This window comes from Coregonus clupeaformis, unplaced genomic scaffold (genome assembly GCF_020615455.1).
Source record: "Coregonus clupeaformis isolate EN_2021a unplaced genomic scaffold, ASM2061545v1 scaf0369, whole genome shotgun sequence".
Taxonomy (NCBI): domain Eukaryota; kingdom Metazoa; phylum Chordata; class Actinopteri; order Salmoniformes; family Salmonidae; genus Coregonus; species Coregonus clupeaformis.
This window is the reverse complement of record NW_025533824.1, coordinates 121,500-146,136: the sequence shown is the minus strand read 5'-3', so window position 1 is coordinate 146,136 and position 24,637 is coordinate 121,500. Positions and strand designations below refer to the sequence as shown.

General features: G+C 46.0%; 1 protein-coding gene across 2 annotated transcripts in view; it reads right to left on the bottom strand.

The window, feature by feature from the left end:
- The window catches only part of kiaa1549lb (KIAA1549-like b), a 123,252-nt gene that overhangs the window by 56,819 nt on the left and 41,796 nt on the right, over positions 1–24,637 (bottom strand). For both annotated transcript variants that reach the window (XM_045215113.1, XM_045215112.1), the window contains exons 2-4: positions 7,173–7,520; positions 2,103–2,576; positions 1,645–1,760 (exon numbers count right to left, since the gene is read on the bottom strand). In XM_045215113.1, the coding sequence (XP_045071048.1) occupies positions 1,645–1,760; positions 2,103–2,576; positions 7,173–7,520 (938 nt within the window). The remainder of the gene's footprint in view (positions 1–1,644; positions 1,761–2,102; positions 2,577–7,172; positions 7,521–24,637) is intronic.

The following is a 24,637-nucleotide window of genomic DNA, read 5'->3' as shown; positions in this document are numbered from 1 at the left end:
TTTGGAATGACATGGTTCTGTATTAAATAAAGACAACACTCAACATCACACAGCTTTATATCATGTCTTATCATTATGCTGTAAATCAATACAGGAGAGGAGAGTACTGTGTTGTTAGACTTCTCCAGGTAACTTGGTCACTAGTTGTGATTGAACAGGGCCCTTGGTTAAATCAAAACAGAGGAGGAGTGTCCTGTGTTGTTAGACTTCTCCAGGTAACTTGGTAACTAGTTGTGATTGAACAGGGCCCTTGGTTAAATCAAAACAGAGGAGGAGAGTACTGTGTTGTTAGACTTCTCCAAGTAACTAGGTAACCCTGTGTAGCTCAGTTGGTAGAGCATGGCGCTTGCAACGCCAGGGTTGTGGGTTCGTTTCCCACAGGGGGCCAGTATGGAAAATGTATGCACTCACTAACTGTAAGTGGCTCTGGATAAGAGCGTCTGCTAAATGACGTAAATGTAACCAGTGGAGATTGAACAGGGCCCTTGGTTTCTCACCTGGGGTCACACAGTCTGCTGTCTTATCTGGTTTTCATCTTGGTGCGGTCCCTAGGATGTGACATCACCACCCCATACCTTCAGGGACATATTCTGTCAACCTAATTTCTAAATGAATCCTCATCGCTCCTCACAGTTAGCCTACATGAGGATCCCTGCATGGTCCTTCCAATTTCATGAAGATCTGCTTCTCTAAGTAACATGCTGTTATTTTAGCTGCCTTATACTCAGATGTGTGAGGTGGGCGTTTTGCCCAGTCTTTTACATGTTTTGCCTTAATCCTTGAGTCGGGTTTTGGCTAAGTAAATTCGTTTTTCAAGTACTTTTTTTGGGTCAATTATTTTCATCATTTTTGCCATCTGTACATTTTGTACATCCTCACCTCTGGATCCAGTCTTCTTTGTAAAATAAATACAACCTATTTTTGCACCTGAATCGCCTCAGTCTCAACTGCTGCTGCTCCACACCAACTAAATAGGCTGCCGGGTCCTCTACAAATGTTGATTACATTATTAATATTATTATTTATTTATTTACAACAAATACAAACATACACATACGAACAACAACTTACAGACACACACAAACAAAGACTACATCTCCTCTGCCCAGACCCGCATCCTCTATCTTAACACACATAACCTAGCGTAGCAGGTGTAAAACAAACGCCTGAAACCAGATACCCTACATACTGGTCTTGACGAGAAGAAAATAAACTGTCTGGTGAGGTTCTCTTCTGCACTGTTCAACCAATCCAGTAAATGTGGTGCTAGAGTTAAGTCACCCTGGTGTCGCCTTGTTAATGTTATTATATTATTATTATTATTATTAATGTCCAAAAGTGGAAGTCGAGTCACAGGCTCTCTTTTTTAATTTCCCCTGAAAACCTGAACATCCGGTTGTTGGGGACTCGGTAGAGACTACACAACACACAACACATGAAAGAGAGAGGGATAGAGAGAGAGGGATAGAGAGAGAGAGAGAGAGAGAGAGAGAGAGAGAGAGAGAGAGAGAGAGAGAGAGAGAGAGAGAGAGAGAGAGAGAGAGAGAGAGAGAGAGAGAGAGAGAGAGAGAGAGAGAGAGAGAGAGAGAGAGAGAGAGAGAGAGAGAGAGAGAGAGAGAGTGTGTATATGTGTGTCCTGCTGACCTGAGCCTGGGCAGTGGTGTCGTTCAGAGCTCTCCTCAGAGCCTGGGTCAGCCCTCTACGCAGGTTCTGTCTCTGGATGCTGTCCAGGCGGTTCCTTCTCACATGGATGGTCAGAACTGTAGAGAGAAAAAGATGGGAGGGGGAGAGAGAGTGGGTGGGAGAGAGAGAGAGAGGGGGAGAGAGAGAGAGGGGGAGGGAGAGAGAGAGAGAGAGAGAGAGAGAGAGAGAGAGAGAGAGAGAGAGAGAGAGAGAGAGAGAGAGAGAGAGAGGAGGAGGAGGGAGAAGAGAGAGGGAGGGCATATTTTATTTGGAAAATAGAACTATATAGTCAACTATATATCTCTGTAATTACAACCATAACCCCAACTACTACCTACAATGGCAATAGCAACCTGTTGAGAAAAAGTTAATGGCATTCTTTTTCCTTGAGTTGTTAAAATACTGTAAGTGGCTCTTACTTGTTTTAACCCAGATCTTCTCTGTGACGTTACACTGTCGGGGTGGAGCCTCCATGGTGGTGATGAAGGGGAAGGGGGTGAGGAGGCTGGTTGTAGTCCCTCTGGGTTTCGTCTTTGGGATTGTAGGTGACAGTGTCCGCCTGGAGGCTGGAGCAGTGGTGGTGGTAGTGGTTGTAGTTCTGCGTGTTGTTGTTGTGGTTGGGGTCTCTGTGATTGGCTGTGTTGTAGTCGTGGTTGCAGGACGTGCAGTGGTTGTGGTTGAAGCTATGGTTGTGGTGGTCACAGTTGTGAGCTGGAGGGATGCAGTCGTTGTGTCCTCTCGAGAGGTCAAAGGTGACACCTGTGATGTTGTAAGTGCAGGCCTGTCGGCGAAGGTGAGGTTCCCTGTTTGGGATAAACTGGTCTCGTTGTCTTTGGGGAAATTAACCCCTGTCTCTATGGATGTTCCCATGGTTAACTCCTCCATCGCTGTCTCTGTAACAAGAACAGAAGTCACACTCACTTCCTCTGAGAGATGGGAGGGGAATGATGATGTCACACTGGATGCCAGGGCGATTAATGATGATGTAACACCACGGGACATGAGTGCGGAGGATGATGTCATCATACCAGTGGACAAGCGGACAGTGGATGATGATGTCACACTGGATGCCAGGGCGCTGGGTGATGAAGTAACACCACGGGACATGAGGGCGGAGGATGATGATGTAAGAGCAGGTGAAATAAGGGCAGAGGGTGATGACGTCATACCAGTGGAGGGGAAGACACTTGATGGGGATGGCGACATCACACTCAAACTCAATCCAGAAGTGGATGATGATGTTGAATCAGAACGTTCCGTGGAGAGGGAGGACAGACTGGGAGCTGTGGTGGGACTGGACACACTGCTGATGTGAGATTGGTGTGAGACGACGGATGATGACGATGTCATTGATAACAATGGTAAAAATGAAGATATTGCTGAAGATAGTGCTGATGATGATGATGGGGATGAAGACGAGGATGATGATGATGATGATAATGGTGATGATGATGATGATGGTGACGATGATGGTGATGATACTGGTGATGATGATGATGGTGATGATGATAATAATGGTGATGATGATGATGATGGTGATGATGATGATGATGATGGTGATGGTGATGATGATGGTGATGATGATGATGGTGATGATGATGGTGATGATGATAATAATGGTGATGATGATGATGATGGTGATGTTGATGATGATGATGATTGTGACGATGATGATGGTGACGATGATGATGATAATGGTGATGAAAGTGATAATGGTGATGATGATGACGGTGAGTCAACTTGTGAAGATACAACTTTCATTGTTGAGTCAGTATGTCCCGTATCCATAGTGACATGTTTATGGGGTGTAGGGGTATTCAGAACTGTTGCGTCAGAAATAGTGACAGACTCCGGCGTGCTAACACTTACATTCCCCTCAGACGCTGTATATTTGTTATGATGGGCAGATGAGAGGGAGATGATGGCTGAAATAGTCACATAGTTATCAGTTGTGGTAGAGACTGGCTTGGACACTGATAATGCTGATGTCACCGCTTCTAACAGGGGAGTGTTGTTCTCTGGCATGGATACTGATAATGCTGATGTTACCTCTTCTAACAGGGGAGTGTTGTTCTCTGGCATGGACACTGATAATGCTGATGTTACCTCTTCTAACAGGGGAGTGTTGTTCTCTGGCATGGACACTGATAATGCTGATGTTACCTCTTCTAACAGGGGAGTGTTGTTCTCTGGCATGGACACTGATAATGCTGATGTTACCTCTTCTAACAGGGGAGTGTTGTTCTCTGGCATGGACACTGATAATGCTGATGTTACCTCTTCTAACAGGGGAGTGTTGTTCTCTGGCATGGACACTGATAATGCTGATGTCACCGCTTCTAACAGGGGAGTGTTGTTCTCTGGCATGGACACTGATAATGCTGATGTTACCCCTTCTAAGAGGAGAGTGTTGTTCTCCGTGGTTCTCTTCTGTGTAGTGGAGGATATAGAAGCCATCAGATTGGCTGGTTTCAAACTCCACGGCTTGGGTAATGGTATTGCTTTAGAATATGTGACAGACGTGTGTCCAACAAAGGTCTCCTCACTCCCATTTGACATCACTGTAGATGCACCAGGGGAGAATGTGCTATCAGCTGAGTGAGATGAGACAGGTGTTAGAGAAAGATCTGCATTATGTCCATTGAGTTCCAGGCTTTTAGTGGAAAGTCCTTCTATATCAGAGGTTATGGTATTAAAATATTTAGATGATGCAGTTGAGGACACGTCCATTTTCCTGTCTATATCAGAATGAGAAAGATAGCTATGCTCATTTGTTAATGGTGTCTGTGACTGAGTAGGGTATTCCCTCATGACTGTGGGACTTTCTGACATAGTAGAGAGAATATATTTTTCCCTTTTTGTAGTTTCCTCTCTGTGGGAGACAATGTTAAGAGGAGTCAATACAGCCTCTGCAGTATTAACAGATGCAGGGATACCAGTGGGGCGTGGATAAGGAGAATCTTCAGTGTCGGTCCCTCTGGAAATCAAGGAGTCCTCTGTAACATAAGAGGAGGGTGTTGGAGAACCCATTAATGGGGGTGTTCCCTTATAAACACCAACGCTTATGTCTGTGATGTAAGTGAGGGAATCCTCAACTATAGCAGAAAGGGGTGAAACTGAGCCAGTCTCTGTACTTGGCTGAGATGCAGTGTTCTCAGCAGGCTTGTGTGTATGACTAGAAGCATCAAGTGGTGTCAGATGTTCAGGTGAACTGGAGTGGACCTGGGCTGTTGAGTGGACCTGGGCTCTGGAGTGGACCTGGGCTCTGGAGTGGACCTGGGCTGTGGAGTGGACCTGGGCTGTGGAGTGGACCTGGGCTCTGGAGTGGACCTGGGCTGTGGAGTGGACCTGGGCTGTGGAGTGGACCTGGGCTGTGGAGTGGACCTGGGCTGTGGAGAGTGTTTGAAAGATGTGGTCTGTCTCGCCTGTCGCAGTAGGTTTGGGTGAGGTGACAAACAGTGAGGACAATGTTGAGGACAAGGCTCTCTCTACTGTGTCAGTGGTCATTACAAGGGACATTTCAGTTGACATTTCAGAGGGATTTACAGGGGACATTTCTGCTGACATTTCAGGTGACGTAAGGAGGGACATATCAGGGGTCATATCAGGGGAACCTACCTCAGACCCTGTGCTAACAGAAATATACAATGGCCTTGTTTGAAACTGGGTGGCTGATGGTGAGGTAGCGCGAGGCGTCGCTAACGGCACTACAGGTCTGTGTGTTGGAGTGGTTCCTCTAGAGCCAGACTGGGTCAGTGTATCATCAGTTCTGTGGAGACTAGAGACAGTTGGGTTAAAGTAAGGGTGCTTGGTGGTCAAGATGGTGGAGAGGGTGAATTGGGGACCCTGGGGTACTGTTGAGGGACTAGCATGCAGGGTGGGAGAGGTTAACGCCTGTCTTAGGTGCTGAGGTAAAGCTGATGGATCAGTGACAGGAAGTGACATCAGGCCTGTGTCAGAATTCAAGGAAGGGGTCAGTGAGGTTAGAGGGGTCAATCCTACATCTCCAATGGTTACGCTACTAGAAGACATGGGTGAGTCACTCAGTGTTCCAGACACAGAGCTGAGAGTGGAGTCACTGAAGGCTGGACTTGTTGTCTGAGCAGTTGACTCCAAGATGACGTCTGTCCCTGCTCTTCCTCCCTCATCATTATTCCTATTGGGGTCAGGAGCACTTGAGCTGCTGTGACCTGTGGCTGTCCCTAAATCCCTGGGATATGATGAGCTCTGAGGAGATGCTGTACTCCAGTAAGAGCCTGTTAATTTAGCCCCTGTTTTGTCTGAGCGGGGTGAGTCGGTATCTGACACGGTTGGTAAGGAGTTAGATGAGATAGGGAAATACTTTGCTGATATGCTGGTCGTCACAGCCGGTGATTCACTTGAATATACAGCATGAGAAGGCACTGAAGTAACTGCTACAGGCCAGGCGCTTCTTATAAAAGCTGTCTGACTACCTGTCCATGTCTTATCTCTATTCGCCCTGTTTAGTGCTGCACTGATATTTTCCCCTGTGACGAGACTAGGAACTAAATATCCTTGTAGTGGAGTAGGTGGAGATGACAGCAATGCTGAGCGGGCAGTTTGTAAAACTCCCTGTTGGCTTTGATCAGCTTGACTGTCCTGGACATGAGAGGAGAGAGGTAAAGCGCTTGTCTCTCTGTTGTTACTGAAAACAGTTCTGGTACTACGGCTGCCTGAGGATCTGATGGTCCTGGCTGAAACGGTGAAAGGGACGTTTCCAGAGGTAACCCTAGTAGAGGTGAAGTGGTCCAGTTCTGTCTTTGCTGGTTTCCATGTTGTGAAAGGGCTGGTGTCTATTTTGTTTGATGATGTTGTCCTGTGTGTCCCATACAAGCCATGGGATTGAACCAATGCTGGTGCTGCGGAGTCCTGAGTCCTGACTTGTGTCTTGGTGCCACTGGTCTCTGTGGTCACTCCTCTAGTGAGTGATTGGTGAGGGGAGTCAGAGAGGGGAACTGGTGTGTTTGGTAAGCTCTTTGTGACAGTAAATATATCTACATCTAAACCAATGCTGGATTGGATTGGGGGATTCAATGATGGTTTTTTCAGAGGAAACACAGATGACATTGATGATGCCGTTTGTGTCAAACTGACAGGGTTAGACGGGCTTGAGTTGTCATAGGATGAAGCAGCTGCTGTTGTTATTAACCATTCATATGATGATGCTGGTGATTGTGATGATGATAGTGATGATGCTGATGATGATATTGCTGCTGCGGAGGATGATGGTGGTGGTGATGATGGTGATGATATTGCTGCTGTTGATGGTGATGGTGATGTTGAGGATGGTGATGATGATGATGATGATGGTGAGGGTGATGATGATAATATTGCTGATGATGATGAGAACAATGTAGGTGCTGATGATGACACTGCCCTCCAATCCCCAGTCATGAAGGACGCCACTGATGACACTGGCATTGATGACGCCATGGTAACAGTCTGGTGAAGCATGCTGGGAGTCAAACCTGAGCTGTCAGACAGGTCTCTGCTCGGCTCCACAGGAGAAGAAGAGGAGAAGGGAGCCACCGAAGGCCACTGGCTCGTTCGGTTGTTGTCCTTGGTGATGGTTGGCGAGGCCTTGGATTGGACCAAGCTCTGAGGGTGTTTGTCCGCCAGCAGGGTCAGTATAGAGGAAAAGGCCGGCTGCTCTCTCAGCCCCACCCCCTCTGACACAGCCCTGCCATCTGGTTGGATGACTGATAAAGGCTCCTCATCCAACAACAGCAGGCCGGCCACTGGGTGAGTGGGATGGGGGGAGGCTGTCGGGTCATTGGGTAGATCAGAAGAACCAGAGTTGTCGTAGGTCGTCTCATCTGGAATAGAGTGGAAAGGTAAGCAAGGGGTCAATGTTGGCTACTTCAGCTACTTCTCCACAGAGGGCTAATCTTAAAGTTGCACAAAGTTTCAGAGCGAGAGTGTGTAATTTTCTTTCCATTTAGAGCAAAACCATTCAAACACTTTTTCCATTTTGCCTGGGATTCAGAAATGAGTTCTTTGAAGAGAGAGAACAGCAATCAGAATCCTTACACTGCAGGAGCCATTGACAATATAAAACCCTATTCCATCACCTGAATAGAAATGTTGATGCTTCCCCACCTCATTTAGAAAGCATTGAAGACTAACAGTGTAAGACACATTTCAGTCTTAAAGCATATTCATTCAAGCTGTAATTAACTGTTGAATTACCTAGTTTGGTTGTATACTACAGTGAAGCTCATGTGACCACAGGGCTGAAATTGTATGAAATGTCCTCTGAATCATGTAAGTGCCTTAAAAACATCTTGATGTCTATTTTGACAAATTCTTCTTAAAACTATAGTTTTTTTAAAAACTTCAAACCTCTAATCGTTTTAAAGTACTAATGTCACAGAGAGAGAGAGAGGGAGAGAGAGAGAGAGAGAGAGAGAGAGAGGGAGATTTGGTTCAGGTGTCACAAACAAGCTGGCAGTGATAACAGCCCTAAGATGGCCGTCCGGCTGCGAGGCTGGCACTAGTCCCTCCTTCCCTCCTCCTCTCCATTCTCAGCACGTCCCCCAAACATCCTCTACACATCTGTCTGGGGGGTTCTTTTATTCATTTATAAAGATTTGCAAGCCTGTCACATCACTCACTGTCGCTGTATGTTTCACCTGGCGAGGTGGGTGCATCCAGCTAATGCACACACAGACACACACACTCTTCGTAATATTCAAACCTGTTAACACTGAAAATCAGTGTTAAGATCATCATGTCTCCCACCAACAAGTATCGCATCTATTAAAACTGCCTTGTACCACACTTTTAAACTGACACAGACCATTTGCTTTATTTTAACACCAGGTAGTTCTACTCAATACCCACACACACGGAGACAGGGACTGTTTTACAATACCCACACACACGGAGACAGGGACTGTTTTACAATACCCACACACACAGAGACAGGGACTGTTTTACAATACCCACACACACAGAGACAGGGACTGTTTTACAATACCCACACACACAGAGACAGGGACTGTTGTACAATACCCACACACACAGAGACAGGGACTGTTTTACAATACCCACACACACGGAGACAGGGACTGTTTTACAATACCCACACACACGGAGACAGGGACTGTTTTACAATACCCACACACACGGAGACAGGGACTGTTTTACAATACCCACACACACGGAGACAGGGACTGTTTTACAATACCCACACACACAGAGACAGGGACTGTTTTACAATACCCACACACACAGAGACAGGGACTGTTTTACAATACCCACACACACGGAGAGAGGGACTGTTTTACAATACCCACACACACAGAGACAGGGACTGTTTTACAATACCCACACACACGGAGACAGTGACTGTTTTACAATACCCACACACACAGAGACAGGGACTGTTTTACAATACCCACACACACAGAGACAGGGACTGTTTTACAATACCCACACACACGGAGAGAGGGACTGTTTTACAATACCCACACACACAGAGACAGGGACTGTTTTACAATACCCACACACACAGAGACAGGGACTGTTTTACAATACCCACACACACGGAGAGAGGGACTGTTGTACAATACCCACACACACGGAGACAGGGACTGTTTTACAATACCCACACACACGGAGACAGGGACTGTTTTACAATACCCACACACACAGAGACAGGGACTGTTTTACAATACCCACACACACGGAGACAGGGACTGTTTTACAATACCCACACACACAGAGACAGGGACTGTTTTACAATACCCACACACACGGAGAGAGGGACTGTTGTACAATACCCACACACACGGAGACAGGGACTGTTTTACATTACACACACATAAGGAGAGAGGGACTGTTTTACATACCCAGCAGAGGCCCTGGCTTTTACAATTTCACACACTGACCCCTCGGGCATAACATTTCTCACAAACTCTGCATCGAACAAAAGTCATCTAAAAACTATTTTTCCCACCGTTAAATGAAAATTGTAATGGGATAGCATAACCATGCATAGGCTCAGTGAAATGCCAATATCGCGAGCCACTTGCTTTCAATGCATTCTGAAATGTCACCGATACCCACAGCCAATTCATATTACATGTCCATATAATTGGGTTCCAGAAAAGCTCAATGTGTTTCATGAATGCCAAGGGAACCGAGGTTGATAAACAGTTTAAAACCTTCCTTCATTACACATACTAAACCTCCTTCACACTTAATTAATTTGAGACTGCACTTAAAAATAATAATGTTATTTGAGAGTAAGTGCTGGTTTAATTCCAGTCACTCTATAAATAAATGTGAAAAAACAGACAGATATCAGGCTAAAGGCCCAATAAATGTTTTGACACTATGAGAAAACACAGGATCTACTGCCTGTCACCATTCCAACATGAGGTCATCGAGATGAGAGAAAGCTTCCTTTCCTGACCCCCCTCTGGTCTGCTGGACGGGGGCTGGTCTAGAGCGGAGGTGTGGGGTCCACCTGCAGTTTGTCACCTGCTTTGAGAGAGCTGAACATATGGGACACAGCCACAGAACAGAGAGGAGAGGTGAGGACTGAGAGAGGGGAGGGGAGGGGAGGGGAGGGGAGAGAGGAGAGGAGAGGAGAGAGGAGAGGAGAGGAGAGGAGAGGGAGAGGAGAGGAGAGGAGAGGAGAGGAGAGGAGAGGAGAGGAGAGGAGAGGAGAGGAGAGGAGAGGAGAGGAGAGGAGAGGAGAGGAGAGGAGAATAAGGAGAATAAGGAGAATAAGGAGAATAAGGAGAATAAGGAGAATAAGGAGAATAAGGAGAATAAGGAGAAGGGGTTTGTGCCTTGATGGCAAAACTGTTGTTCTGTCTTCCTGAGGACAATCACTGTCCCTCTAATAGTCTGAAGCTGCTGTAGTTAGGTTGGTGCCCGTTAGCACAGTGCTATAGACTCTGAGGCCTGGCTACTGAATGAGCTGTGAATGACAATTCCAGCTCTTTGTCCCCACACTGCTGACGCTAACAGTGCACCTACAGCTGCAGTTCTAACGTTACTGTAACATGCCCCATAGTACCGTATCTGGAGTCTAAGAGACTGTAGGGAGGTCTGTAACATGGACCATAGTACCGTATCTGGAGTCTAAGAGACTGTAGAGAGGTCTGTAACATGCCCCATAGTACCGTATCTGGAGTCTAAGAGACTGTAGAGAGGTCTGTAACATGGACCATAGTACTGTATCTGGAGTCTAAGAGACTGTAGAGAGGTCTGTAACATGCCCCATAGTCCTGTATCTGGAGTCTAAGAGACTGTAGAGAGGTCTGTAACATGGACCATAGTACCGTATCTGGAGTCTAAGAGACTGTAGGGAGGTCTGTAACATGGACCATAGTACCGTATCTGGAGTCTAAGAGACTGTAGAGAGGTCTGTAACATGCCCCATAGTACCGTATCTGGAGTCTAAGAGACTGTAGAGAGGTCTGTAACATGGACCATAGTACTGTATCTGGAGTCTAAGAGACTGTAGAGAGGTCTGTAACATGCCCCATAGTCCTGTATCTGGAGTCTAAGAGACTGTAGAGAGGTCTGTAACATGGACCATAGTACCGTATCTGGAGTCTAAGAGACTGTAGAGAGGTCTGTAACATGGACCATAGTACTGTATCTGGAGTCTAAGAGACTGTAGAGAGGTCTGTAACATGGACCATAGTACCGTATCTGGAGTCTAAGAGACTGTAGAGAGGTCTGTAACATGGACCATAATACTGTATCTGGAGTCTAAGAGACTGTAGAGAGGTCTGTAACATGGACCATAGTACTGTATCTGGAGTCTAAGAGACTGTAGAGAGGTCTGTAACATGCCCCATAGTCCTGTATCTGGAGTCTAAGAGACTGTAGAGAGGTCTGTAACATGGACCATAGTACCGTATCTGGAGTCTAAGAGACTGTAGAGAGGTCTGTAACATGGACCATAGTACCGTATCTGGAGTCTAAGAGACTGTAGAGAGGTCTGTAACATGGACCATAGTACCGTATCTGGAGTCTAAGAGACTGTAGAGAGGTCTGTAACATGCCCCATAGTACCGTATCTGGAGTCTAAGAGACTGTAGAGAGGTCTGTAACATGCCCCATAGTCCCGTATCTGGAGTCTAAGAGACTGTAGAGAGGTCTGTAACATGGACCATAGTACTGTATCTGGAGTCTAAGAGACTGTAGAGAGGTCTGTAAGATGGACCATAGTACTGTATCTGGAGTCTAAGAGACTGTAGAGAGGTCTGTAACATGCCCCATAGTACTGTATCTGGAGTCTAAGAGACTGTAGAGAGGTCTGTAACATGGACCATAGTACTGTATCTGGAGTCTAAGAGACTGTAGAGAGGTCTGTAACATGGACCATAGTACCGTATCTGGAGACTAAGAGACTGTAGAGAGGTCTGTAACATGGACCATAGTACTGTATCTGGAGTCTAAGAGACTGTAGAGAGGTCTGTAACATGGACCATAGTACTGTATCTGGAGTCTAAGAGACTGTAGAGAGGTCTGTAACATGCCCCATAGTCCTTTATCTGGAGTCTAAGAGACTGTAGAGAGGTCTGTAACATGGACCATAGTACCGTATCTGGAGTCTAAGAGACTGTAGAGAGGTCTGTAACATGGACCATAGTACCGTATCTGGAGTCTAAGAGACTGTAGAGAGGTCTGTAACATGGACCATAGTACCGTATCTGGAGTCTAAGAGACTGTAGAGAGGTCTGTAACATGGACCATAGTACCGTATCTGGAGTCTAAGAGACTGTAGAGAGGTCTGTAACATGGACCATAGTACCGTATCTGGAGTCTAAGAGACTGTAGAGAGGTCTGTAACATGCCCCATAGTACCGTATCTGGAGTCTAAGAGACTGTAGAGAGGTCTGTAACATGCCCCATAGTCCTGTATCTGGAGTCTAAGAGACTGTAGAGAGGTCTGTAACATGGACCATAGTACTGTATCTGGAGTCTAAGAGACTGTAGAGAGGTCTGTAACATGGACCATAGTACTGTATCTGGAGTCTAAGAGACTGTAGAGAGGTCTGTAACATGCCCCATAGTACTGTATCTGGAGTCTAAGAGACTGTAGAGAGGTCTGTAACATGGACCATAGTACTGTATCTGGAGTCTAAGAGACTGTAGAGAGGTCTGTAACATGCCCCATAGTCCTGTATCTGGAGTCTAAGAGACTGTAGAGAGGTCTGTAACATGGACCATAGTACCGTATCTGGAGTCTAAGAGACTGTAGAGAGGTCTGTAACATGGACCATAGTACCGTATCTGGAGTCTAAGAGACTGTAGAGAGGTCTGTAACATGGACCATAGTACCGTATCTGGAGTCTAAGAGACTGTAGAGAGGTCTGTAACATGGACCATAGTACTGTATCTGGAGTCTAAGAGACTGTAGAGAGGTCTGTAACATGCCCCATAGTCCTGTATCTGGAGTCTAAGAGACTGTAGAGAGGTCTGTAACATGGACCATAGTACCGTATCTGGAGTCTAAGAGACTGTAGAGAGGTCTGTAACATGGACCATAGTACCGTATCTGGAGTCTAAGAGACTGTAGAGAGGTCTGTAACATGGACCATAGTACCGTATCTGGAGTCTAAGAGACTGTAGAGAGGTCTGTAACATGCCCCATAGTACCGTATCTGGAGTCTAAGAGACTGTAGAGAGGTCTGTAACATGCCCCATAGTCCTGTATCTGGAGTCTAAGAGACTGTAGAGAGGTCTGTAACATGGACCATAGTACTGTATCTGGAGTCTAAGAGACTGTAGAGAGGTCTGTAACATGGACCATAGTACTGTATCTGGAGTCTAAGAGACTGTAGAGAGGTCTGTAACATGGACCATAGTACTGTATCTGGAGTCTAAGAGACTGTAGAGAGGTCTGTAACATTGACCATAGTACTGTATCTGGAGTCTAAGAGACTGTAGAGAGGTCTGTAACATGGACCATAGTACCGTATCTGGAGTCTAAGAGACTGTAGAGAGGTCTGTAACATGGACCATAGTACCGTATCTGGAGTCTAAGAGACTGTAGAGAGGTCTGTAACATGGACCATAGTACTGTATCTGGAGTCTAAGAGACTGTAGAGAGGTCTGTAACATGGACCATAGTACCGTATCTGGAGTCTAAGAGACTGTAGAGAGGTCTGTAACATGGACCATAATACTGTATCTGGAGTCTAAGAGACTGTAGAGAGGTCTGTAACATGGACCATAGTACTGTATCTGGAGTCTAAGAGACTGTAGAGAGGTCTGTAACATGCCCCATAGTCCTGTATCTGGAGTCTAAGAGACTGTAGAGAGGTCTGTAACATGGACCATAGTACCGTATCTGGAGTCTAAGAGACTGTAGAGAGGTCTGTAACATGGACCATAGTACCGTATCTGGAGTCTAAGAGACTGTAGAGAGGTCTGTAACATGGACCATAGTACCGTATCTGGAGTCTAAGAGACTGTAGAGAGGTCTGTAACATGCCCCATAGTACCGTATCTGGAGTCTAAGAGACTGTAGAGAGGTCTGTAACATGCCCCATAGTCCTGTATCTGGAGTCTAAGAGACTGTAGAGAGGTCTGTAACATGGACCATAGTACTGTATCTGGAGTCTAAGAGACTGTAGAGAGGTCTGTAACATGGACCATAGTACTGTATCTGGAGTCTAAGAGACTGTAGAGAGGTCTGTAACATGCCCCATAGTACTGTATCTGGAGTCTAAGAGACTGTAGAGAGGTCTGTAACATGGACCATAGTACTGTATCTGGAGTCTAAGAGACTGTAGAGAGGTCTGTAACATGGACCATAGTACTGTATCTGGAGTCTAAGAGACTGTAGAGAGGTCTGTAACATGGACCATAGTACTGTATCTGGAGTCTAAGAGACTGTAGAGAGGTCTGTAACATGCCCCATAGTACTGTATCTGGAGTCTAAGAGACTGTAGAGAGGTCTGTAACATGGACCATAGTACTGTATCTGGAGTCTAAGAGACTGTAGAGAGGTCTGTAACATGGACCATAGTACCGTATCTGGAGTCTAAGAGACTGTAGAGAGGTCTGTAACATGGACCATAGTACCGTATCTGGAGTCTAAGAGACTGTAGAGAGGTCTGTAACATGGACCATAGTACCGTATCTGGAGTCTAAGAGACTGTAGAGAGGTCTGTAACATGCCCCATAGTACCGTATCTGGAGTCTAAGAGACTGTAGAGAGGTCTGTAACATGGACCATAATACTGTATCTGGAGTCTAAGAGACTGTAGAGAGGTCTGTAACATGGACCATAGTACTGTATCTGGAGTCTAAGAGACTGTAGAGAGGTCTGTAACATGGACCATAGTACTGTATCTGGAGTCTAAGAGACTGTAGAGAGGTCTGTAACATGCCCCATAGTCCTGTATCTGGAGTCTAAGAGACTGTAGAGAGGTCTGTAACATGGACCATAGTACCGTATCTGGAGTCTAAGAGACTGTAGAGAGGTCTGTAACATGGACCATAGTACCGTATCTGGAGTCTAAGAGACTGTAGAGAGGTCTGTAACATGGACCATAGTACCGTATCTGGAGTCTAAGAGACTGTAGAGAGGTCTGTAACATGGACCATAATACCGTATCTGGAGTCTAAGAGACTGTAGAGAGGTCTGTAACATGGACCATAGTACTGTATCTGGAGTCTAAGAGACTGTAGAGAGGTCTGTAACATGCCCCATAGTCCTGTATCTGGAGTCTAAGAGACTGTAGAGAGGTCTGTAACATGGACCATAGTACCGTATCTGGAGTCTAAGAGACTGTAGAGAGGTCTGTAACATGGACCATAGTACCGTATCTGGAGTCTAAGAGACTGTAGAGAGGTCTGTAACATGGACCATAGTACCGTATCTGGAGTCTAAGAGACTGTAGAGAGGTCTGTAACATGCCCCATAGTACCGTATCTGGAGTCTAAGAGACTGTAGAGAGGTCTGTAACATGCCCCATAGTCCTGTATCTGGAGTCTAAGAGACTGTAGAGAGGTCTGTAACATGGACCATAGTACTGTATCTGGAGTCTAAGAGACTGTAGAGAGGTCTGTAACATGGACCATAGTACTGTATCTGGAGTCTAAGAGACTGTAGAGAGGTCTGTAACATGCCCCATAGTACTGTATCTGGAGTCTAAGAGACTGTAGAGAGGTCTGTAACATGGACCATAGTACTGTATCTGGAGTCTAAGAGACTGTAGAGAGGTCTGTAACATGGACCATAGTACCGTATCTGGAGTCTAAGAGACTGTAGAGAGGTCTGTAACATGGACCATAGTACCGTATCTGGAGTCTAAGAGACTGTAGAGAGGTCTGTAACATGGACCATAATACTGTATCTGGAGTCTAAGAGACTGTAGAGAGGTCTGTAACATGGACCATAGTACTGTATCTGGAGTCTAAGAGACTGTAGAGAGGTCTGTAACATGCCCCATAGTCCTGTATCTGGAGTCTAAGAGACTGTAGAGAGGTCTGTAACATGGACCATAGTACCGTATCTGGAGTCTAAGAGACTGTAGAGAGGTCTGTAACATGCCCCATAGTACCGTATCTGGAGTCTAAGAGACTGTAGAGAGGTCTGTAACATGGACCATAGTACCGTATCTGGAGTCTAAGAGACTGTAGAGAGGTCTGTAACATGGACCATAGTACCGTATCTGGAGTCTAAGAGACTGTAGAGAGGTCTGTAACATGGACCATAGTACCGTATCTGGAGTCTAAGAGACTGTAGAGAGGTCTGTAACATGCCCCATAGTACTGTATCTGGAGTCTAAGAGACTGTAGAGAGGTCTGTAACATGGACCATAGTACCGTATCTGGAGTCTAAGAGACTGTAGAGAGGTCTGTAACATGCCCCATTGTACCGTATCTGGAGTCTAAGAGACTGTAGAGAGGTCTGTAACATGGACCATAGTACCGTATCTGGAGTCTAAGAGACTGTAGAGAGGTCTGTAACATGGACCATAGTACTGTATCTGGAGTCTAAGAGACTGTAGAGAGGTCTGTAACATGGACCATAGTACCGTATCTGGAGTCTAAGAGACTGTAGAGAGGTCTGTAACATGCCCCATAGTACCGTATCTGGAGTCTAAGAGACTGTAGAGAGGTCTGTAACATGGACCATAGTACTGTATCTGGAGTCTAAGAGACTGTAGAGAGGTCTGTAACATGGACCATAGTACTGTATCTGGAGTCTAAGAGACTGTAGAGAGGTCTGTAACATGCCCCATAGTCCTGTATCTGGAGTCTAAGAGACTGTAGAGAGGTCTGTAACATGGACCATAGTACCGTATCTGGAGTCTAAGAGACTGTAGAGAGGTCTGTAACATGGACCATAGTACTGTATCTGGAGTCTAAGAGACTGTAGAGAGGTCTGTAACATGGACCATAGTACCGTATCTGGAGTCTAAGAGACTGTAGAGAGGTCTGTAACATGGACCATAATACCGTATCTGGAGTCTAAGAGACTGTAGAGAGGTCTGTAACATGGACCATAGTACTGTATCTGGAGTCTAAGAGACTGTAGAGAGGTCTGTAACATGCCCCATAGTCCTGTATCTGGAGTCTAAGAGACTGTAGAGAGGTCTGTAACATGGACCATAGTACCGTATCTGGAGTCTAAGAGACTGTAGAGAGGTCTGTAACATGGACCATAGTACCGTATCTGGAGTCTAAGAGACTGTAGAGAGGTCTGTAACATGGACCATAGTACCGTATCTGGAGTCTAAGAGACTGTAGAGAGGTCTGTAACATGCCCCATAGTACCGTATCTGGAGTCTAAGAGACTGTAGAGAGGTCTGTAACATGCCCCATAGTCCTGTATCTGGAGTCTAAGAGACTGTAGAGAGGTCTGTAACATGGACCATTGTACTGTATCTGGAGTCTAAGAGACTGTAGAGAGGTCTGTAACATGGACCATAGTACTGTATCTGGAGTTTAAGAGACTGTAGAGAGGTCTGTAACATGCCCCATAGTACTGTATCTGGAGTCTAAGAGACTGTAGAGAGGTCTGTAACATGGACCATAGTACTGTATCTGGAGTCTAAGAGACTGTAGAGAGGTCTGTAACATGGACCATAGTACCGTATCTGGAGTCTAAGAGACTGTAGAGAGGTCTGTAACATGGACCATAGTACCGTATCTGGAGTCTAAGAGACTGTAGAGAGGTCTGTAACATGGACCATAGTACTGTATCTGGAGTCTAAGAGACTGTAGAGAGGTCTGTAACATGGACCATAGTACCGTATCTGGAGTCTAAGAGACTGTAGAGAGGTCTGTAACATGGACCATAGTACTGTATCTGGAGTCTAAGAGACTGTAGAGAGGTCTGTAACATGGACCATAGTACTGTATCTGGAGTCTAAGAGACTGTAGAGAGGTCTGTAACATGCCCCATAGTCCTGTATCTGGAGTCTAAGAGACTGTAGAGAGGTCTGTAACATGGACCATAGTACCGTATCTGGAGTCTAAGAGACTGTAGAGAGGTCTGTAACATGGACCATAGTACCGTATCTGGAGTCTAAGAGACTGTAGAGAGGTCTGTAACATGGACCATAGTACCGTATCTGGAGTCTAAGAGACTGTAGAGAGGTCTGTAACATGGACCATAGTACCGTATCTGGAGTCTAAGAGACTGTAGAGAGGTCTGTAACATGGACCATAGTACCGTATCTGGAGTCTAAGAGACTGTAGAGAGGTCTGTAACATGGACCATAGTACTGTATCTGGAGTCTAAGAGACTGTAGAGAGGTCTGTAACATGGACCATAGTACTGTATCTGGAGTCTAAGAGACTGTAGAGAGGTCTGTAACATGCCCCATAGTACTGTATCTGGAGTCTAAGAGACTGTAGAGAGGTCTGTAACATGGACCATAGTACTGTATCTGGAGTCTAAGAGACTGTAGAGAGGTCTGTAACATGGACCATAGTACCGTATCTGGAGTCTAAGAGACTGTAGAGAGGTCTGTAACATGGACCATAGTACCGTATCTGGAGTCTAAGAGACTGTAGAGAGGTCTGTAACATGGACCATAGTACCGTATCTGGAGTCTAAGAGACTGTAGAGAGGTCTGTAACATGGACCATAGTACCGTATCTGGAGTCTAAGAGACTGTAGAGAGGTCTGTAACATGGACCATAGTACCGTATCTGGAGTCTAAGAGACTGTAGAGAGGTCTGTAACATGGACCATAGTACCGTATCTGGAGTCTAAGAGACTGTAGAGAGGTCTGTAACATGGACCATAATACTGTATCTGGAGTCTAAGAGACTGTAGAGAGGTCTGTAACATGGACCATAGTACTGTATCTGGAGTCTAAGAGACTGTAGAGAGGTCTGTAACATGCCCCATAGTCCTGTATCTGGAGTCTAAGAGACTGTAGAGAGGTCTGTAACATGGACCATAGTACCGTATCTGGAGTCTAAGAGACTGTAGAGAGGTCTGTAACATGGACCATAGTACCGTATCTGGAGTCTAAGAGACTGTAGAGAGGTCTGTAACATGGACCATAGTACCGTATCTGGAGTCTAAGAGACTGTAGAGAGGTCTGTAACATGGACCATAGTACCGTATCTGGAGTCTAAGAGACTGTAGAGAGGTCTGTAACATGGACCATAGTACCGTATCTGGAGTCTAAGAGACTGTAGAGAGGTCTGTAACATGGACCATAGTACCGTATCTGGAGTCTAAGAGACTGTAGAGAGGTCTGTAACATGGACCATAGTACCGTATCTGGAGTCTAAGAGACTGTAGAGAGGTCTGTAACATGGACCATAGTACCGTATCTGGAGTCTAAGAGACTGTAGAGAGGTCTGTAACATGCCCCATAGTACCGTATCTGGAGTCTAAGAGACTGTAGAGAGGTCTGTAACATGGACCATAGTACCGTATCTGGAGTCTAAGAGACTGTAGAGAGGTCTGTAACATGGACCATAGTACCGTATCTGGAGTCTAAGAGACTGTAGAGAGGTCTGTAACATGGACCATAGTACCGTATCTGGAGTCTAAGAGACTGTAGAGAGGTCTGTAACATGGACCATAGTACCGTATCTGGAGTCTAAGAGACTGTAGAGAGGTCTGTAACATGCCCCATAGTACCGTATCTGGAGTCTAAGAGACTGTAGAGAGGTCTGTAACATGCCCCATAGTACCGTATCTGGAGTCTAAGAGACTGTAGAGAGGTCTGTAACATGGACCATAGTACCGTATCTGGAGTCTAAGAGACTGTAGAGAGGTCTGTAACATGGACCATAGTACCGTATCTGGAGTCTAAGAGACTGTAGAGAGGTCTGTAACATGGACCATAGTACTGTATCTGGAGTCTAAGAGACTGTAGAGAGGTCTGTAACATGCCCCATAGTACCGTATCTGGAGTCTAAGAGACTGTAGAGAGGTCTGTAACATGGACCATAGTACCGTATCTGGAGTCTAAGAGACTGTAGAGAGGTCTGTAACATGGACCATAGTACCGTATCTGGAGTCTAAGAGACTGTAGAGAGGTCTGTAACATGGACCATAGTACCGTATCTGGAGTCTAAGAGACTGTAGAGAGGTCTGTAACATGCCCCATAGTACTGTATCTGGAGTATAAGAGACTGTAGAGAGGTCTGTAACATGGACCATAGTACCGTATCTGGAGTCTAAGAGACTGTAGAGAGGTCTGTAACATGCCCCATAGTACCGTATCTGGAGTCTAAGAGACTGTAGAGAGGTCTGTAACATGGACCATAGTACCGTATCTGGAGTCTAAGAGACTGTAGAGAGGTCTGTAACATTGACCATAGTACTGTATCTGGAGTCTAAGAGACTGTAGAGAGGTCTGTAACATGGACCATAGTACCGTATCTGGAGTCTAAGAGACTGTAGAGAGGTCTGTAACATGCCCCATAGTACCGTATCTGGAGTCTAAGAGACTGTAGAGAGGTCTGTAACATGGACCATAGTACTGTATCTGGAGTCTAAGAGACTGTAGGGAGGTGGGTGGGCAGTTCAACATCTGGGAAATGGAGGTTAACGAAACAAAACAACCCCTTTCTTTGGACGTGTGGGCCTAATTAACTATTCACCATTCCCAACTCCTATATTGGTCCATATTCATATACCGGAGATATCAATATCAACAATTATGCTACAGTACAGTATACCATTGTCCCTCTACATTAAAATATGGTGAAACAATTACTGACAAGCCCAAAACGGAAAGGTTAGCCATGTGCAAAGTGAAGAGGTAGTGGTGTCCAATATAGGAACATAGACAGCTGGGATTATGATGCATAAAATGTCTGACTGTGGGACAGGAGCTTACAGGAACAGGCTGACTCTGAGCCCTGTCCCTCTCTGGGCATCTCTGCATACACATACACACACACACACACACACACACACACACACACACAAGATACAGACCTAATTTCCACAGTCTATTTATTCTCCAGCCACCCAGCCAGCGGTGCTATCTCTGAGCGGCCAGGACTGAGACGTGACACTGCCAGGGTTGGGGCGGCAGGAGCTCAGCCTCTCATATATTCACCACTTCTTCTATTCACCTCTGATTCACCGCTTTTCACTCTGAGTTTTACTGCTTCCCTTTTCATTCCACTATATGCAGAAAGCAGATTGTCTTCAATAAAAGGACAGAGTGACTGTGGTGGTGGATAGTACATTTGAGACAAGGGATTTGAGACACAACAAACTACATGGAAACAATTGCTGTGTGTGTGGCCAAAACCTCCTAGTCATTTTAATGTATTCATTTGGCAGGAGGAGAGGCTGAATGTTTCTACACAGATTGGTGGGGAGAGTAGAGGGCAGTGCCAGTGACCACTGAGGTGTAGATAACACAGTGGTCTGGGAGGATGTCACAAACTAACCACTGTGGTTTTGTCCTCTTGTCCTGCAGGCCAGGGTGGCAACACCCCAGCAGGTTGAGACAAGCAACAGCTGCAAGCCTGGAACCCAGCCCATTGGTTAAAACAACACTGTTGATATGCACCTAGCTCCACCTAGTCAAACTGTTGACAGAGCGATGGGCTCTAACATCCTGACCTGTCATCCATTCATTCACTTGTTCGGTCTTCCATTGATCCATTCATTAATTTGACATATTGCAGTCTGTCTCTTATCCTGTCCTTTTTTACTTGGATGAGGGGATGCAGAAAACCAATCCCACACAGATAGCAGAGGGAATGAGCAGAGTGCTGGACAGGACACTGATTCAGGAGGAGCTGGCAGGACACTGATTCAGGAGGAGCTGGCAGGACACTGATTCAGGAGGAGCTGGCAGGACACTGATTCAGGAGCTGACAGGACACTGATTCAGGAGGAGCTGGCAGGACACTGATTCAGGAGGAGCTGGCAGGACACTGATTCAGGAGGAGCTGGCAGGACACTGATTCAGGAGGAGCTGACAGGACACTGATTCAGGAAGAGCTGACAGAATCTCTCTCTCTCCAGAGTCCAGCCACGTCCACGTCTGCCTGTCCACTTCAACAACCTCGCTTGATGCCTCAGTCTGGCATGTTGACATGCTGAATGACTCCAGGCCAGTCATTTCCCATGAGGCTCCACTCTAGTGACAGTTACAGTGGCTGTACTCCCTGTCCAGGAGACTGATCCCAGATCTGACTCTGAGACGACCGCTGCAGTGCAGGACAGGGGAGTGAGGAGGTAGCCTGGTCCCAGATCTGACTGCTGCAGTGCAGGACAGGGGACTGAGGAGGTAGCCTGGTCCCAGCTGACTGCTGCAGTGCAGGACAGGGGACTGAGGAGGTTGCCTGGTCCCAGATCTGACTCTGCTGCAGTGCAGGACAGGGGACTGAGGAGGTTTCCTGGTCCCAGATCTGACTCTGCTGCAGTGCAGGACAGGGGACTGAGGAGGTTGCCTGGTCCCAGATCTGACTCTGCTGCAGTGCAGGACAGGGGACTGAGGAGGTAGCCTGGTCCCAGATCTGACTCTGCTGCAGTGCAGGACAGGGGACTGAGGAGGTTGCCTGGTCCCAGATCTGTATACTTTAGCCACTATCATTGTCATATTGTATGTACACATAACATATCTATACATATGGAAGGGAATGACAATTATAGTCACAATGGTAGTCTGCATGACAATGGAAATATTTTATTTCCTTAGTCTGAGGAGATAGCGACAGATCTGGGACCAGGCTACCTTCCCAGTCCCTTGACCTCTAGTGTAGAGAGGCCGTATCAGAGTCATTCATGCTATGCCAGAGCACCATTCATCTGGGGTTTTAGAGGGCTTTTTGGAAGGGGACTGGGGACAAGTCCGCTCCTCTGGGGTGAGGAGGGGAGGTGGGGGCGGGGCTGCTGGCTCTTTCTCTTTCTGCAAAAAATGAGGAACAGCAGCCAAACAGTGTAATTGATTTCTGTAGCGCTATATGCAAATGAAGTCAATGAGTGAGATAACACAGCTCCCTTACCACACAGTGCAGCACACGCACGCACGCACGCACGCACGCACGCACGCACGCACGCACGCACGCACGCACGCACGCACGCACGCACGCACGCACGCACGCACGCACACACACACACACACACACACACACACACACACACACACACACACACACACACACACACACACACACACACACACACACACACACACACACACAGACCTGCTGGGATCACCCAGATTAATTTGAAGATAGTTTCATATCATTACACAAAAAGTTGAGAACCATAAATATACATGATAAACAAGTGCATAACTTCCTAACCCACTTCTCTCTGTTTGTGTGACAATGCATTCACAGTAGGCTATAATACGATACAATACATTGTAAAGATGATTGAAATTTTCACAATTACTGTATGGATTATAGCACCACTTCATGCTGATGTCTTTTGGATGATAATTTTCCCTACGGCAGAGTGAACGTTCCGCAAAGACTGGTTTGGGAGTAGAAATCCCAAAATGGTCCCTTAAAAAAGAAACTCCTAAGTGATATCCAGTTAATTTCCCCTTCACCTTGTTAAAGGGCTGATAAAAGATACCGTTAAGCCATTGTCATTAGAAACTGTCCTCTAATTGTCCTAAATTGATTCCAAAGGCTCCTTTACACTCTCACTTTGAGAGCGCTGACTGGGGTGTAACTTTCACTTTGTTCCAATGGCATTGGCCCTTTACCAACTCCAGTGTGTAGCATATTATCTTGTTCAGCATTAGGATAGATAGAATACAGGGCTTTGTGATCTTGAAGCACACAACACGCATGTTACAACAAGCATGTTACAACAAGCACGTTACCACAAGCACGTTACCACAAGCACGTTACCACAAGCACGTTACCACAAGCACGTTACCACAAGCATGTTACCACAAGCACGTTACCACAAGCACGTTACCACAAGCACGTTACCACAAGCACGTTACCACAAGCACGTTACAACAAGCACGTTACAACAAGCACGTTACAACAAGGATATTACAACAAGCATGTTACAACAAGCACGTTACCACAAGCACGTTACCACAAGCACGTTACAACAAGCATGTTACAACAGCATGTTACAACAAGGATATTACAACAAGCATGTTACAACAAGCATGTTACAACAAGCATGATACAACAAGCATGTTACAACAAGCATGTTACAACAAGCAGATTACAACAAGCAGATTACAACAAGCAGTTTAAAATTTAAGTTCAGTAGAAACAAACAGAAATAAACCACTTCAACCTTTGTTAGAGGACAAATAACAGTGAAAAGGCCTGCTCTCCCCTACAAACCACACTACATCCTCCATAAGCACACACTAAAATAATTGTTATGTTCTTTCTGGCAGTGCTGGGGGAATAGTAGGACACACACTTATATACATACTGCACACACACAAGCGTGCACACACTCACACGTCCCCCTTAGTTGTGGTCTGTGGCTGCCAAAGACATACAGACAGACAGACAGACAGAC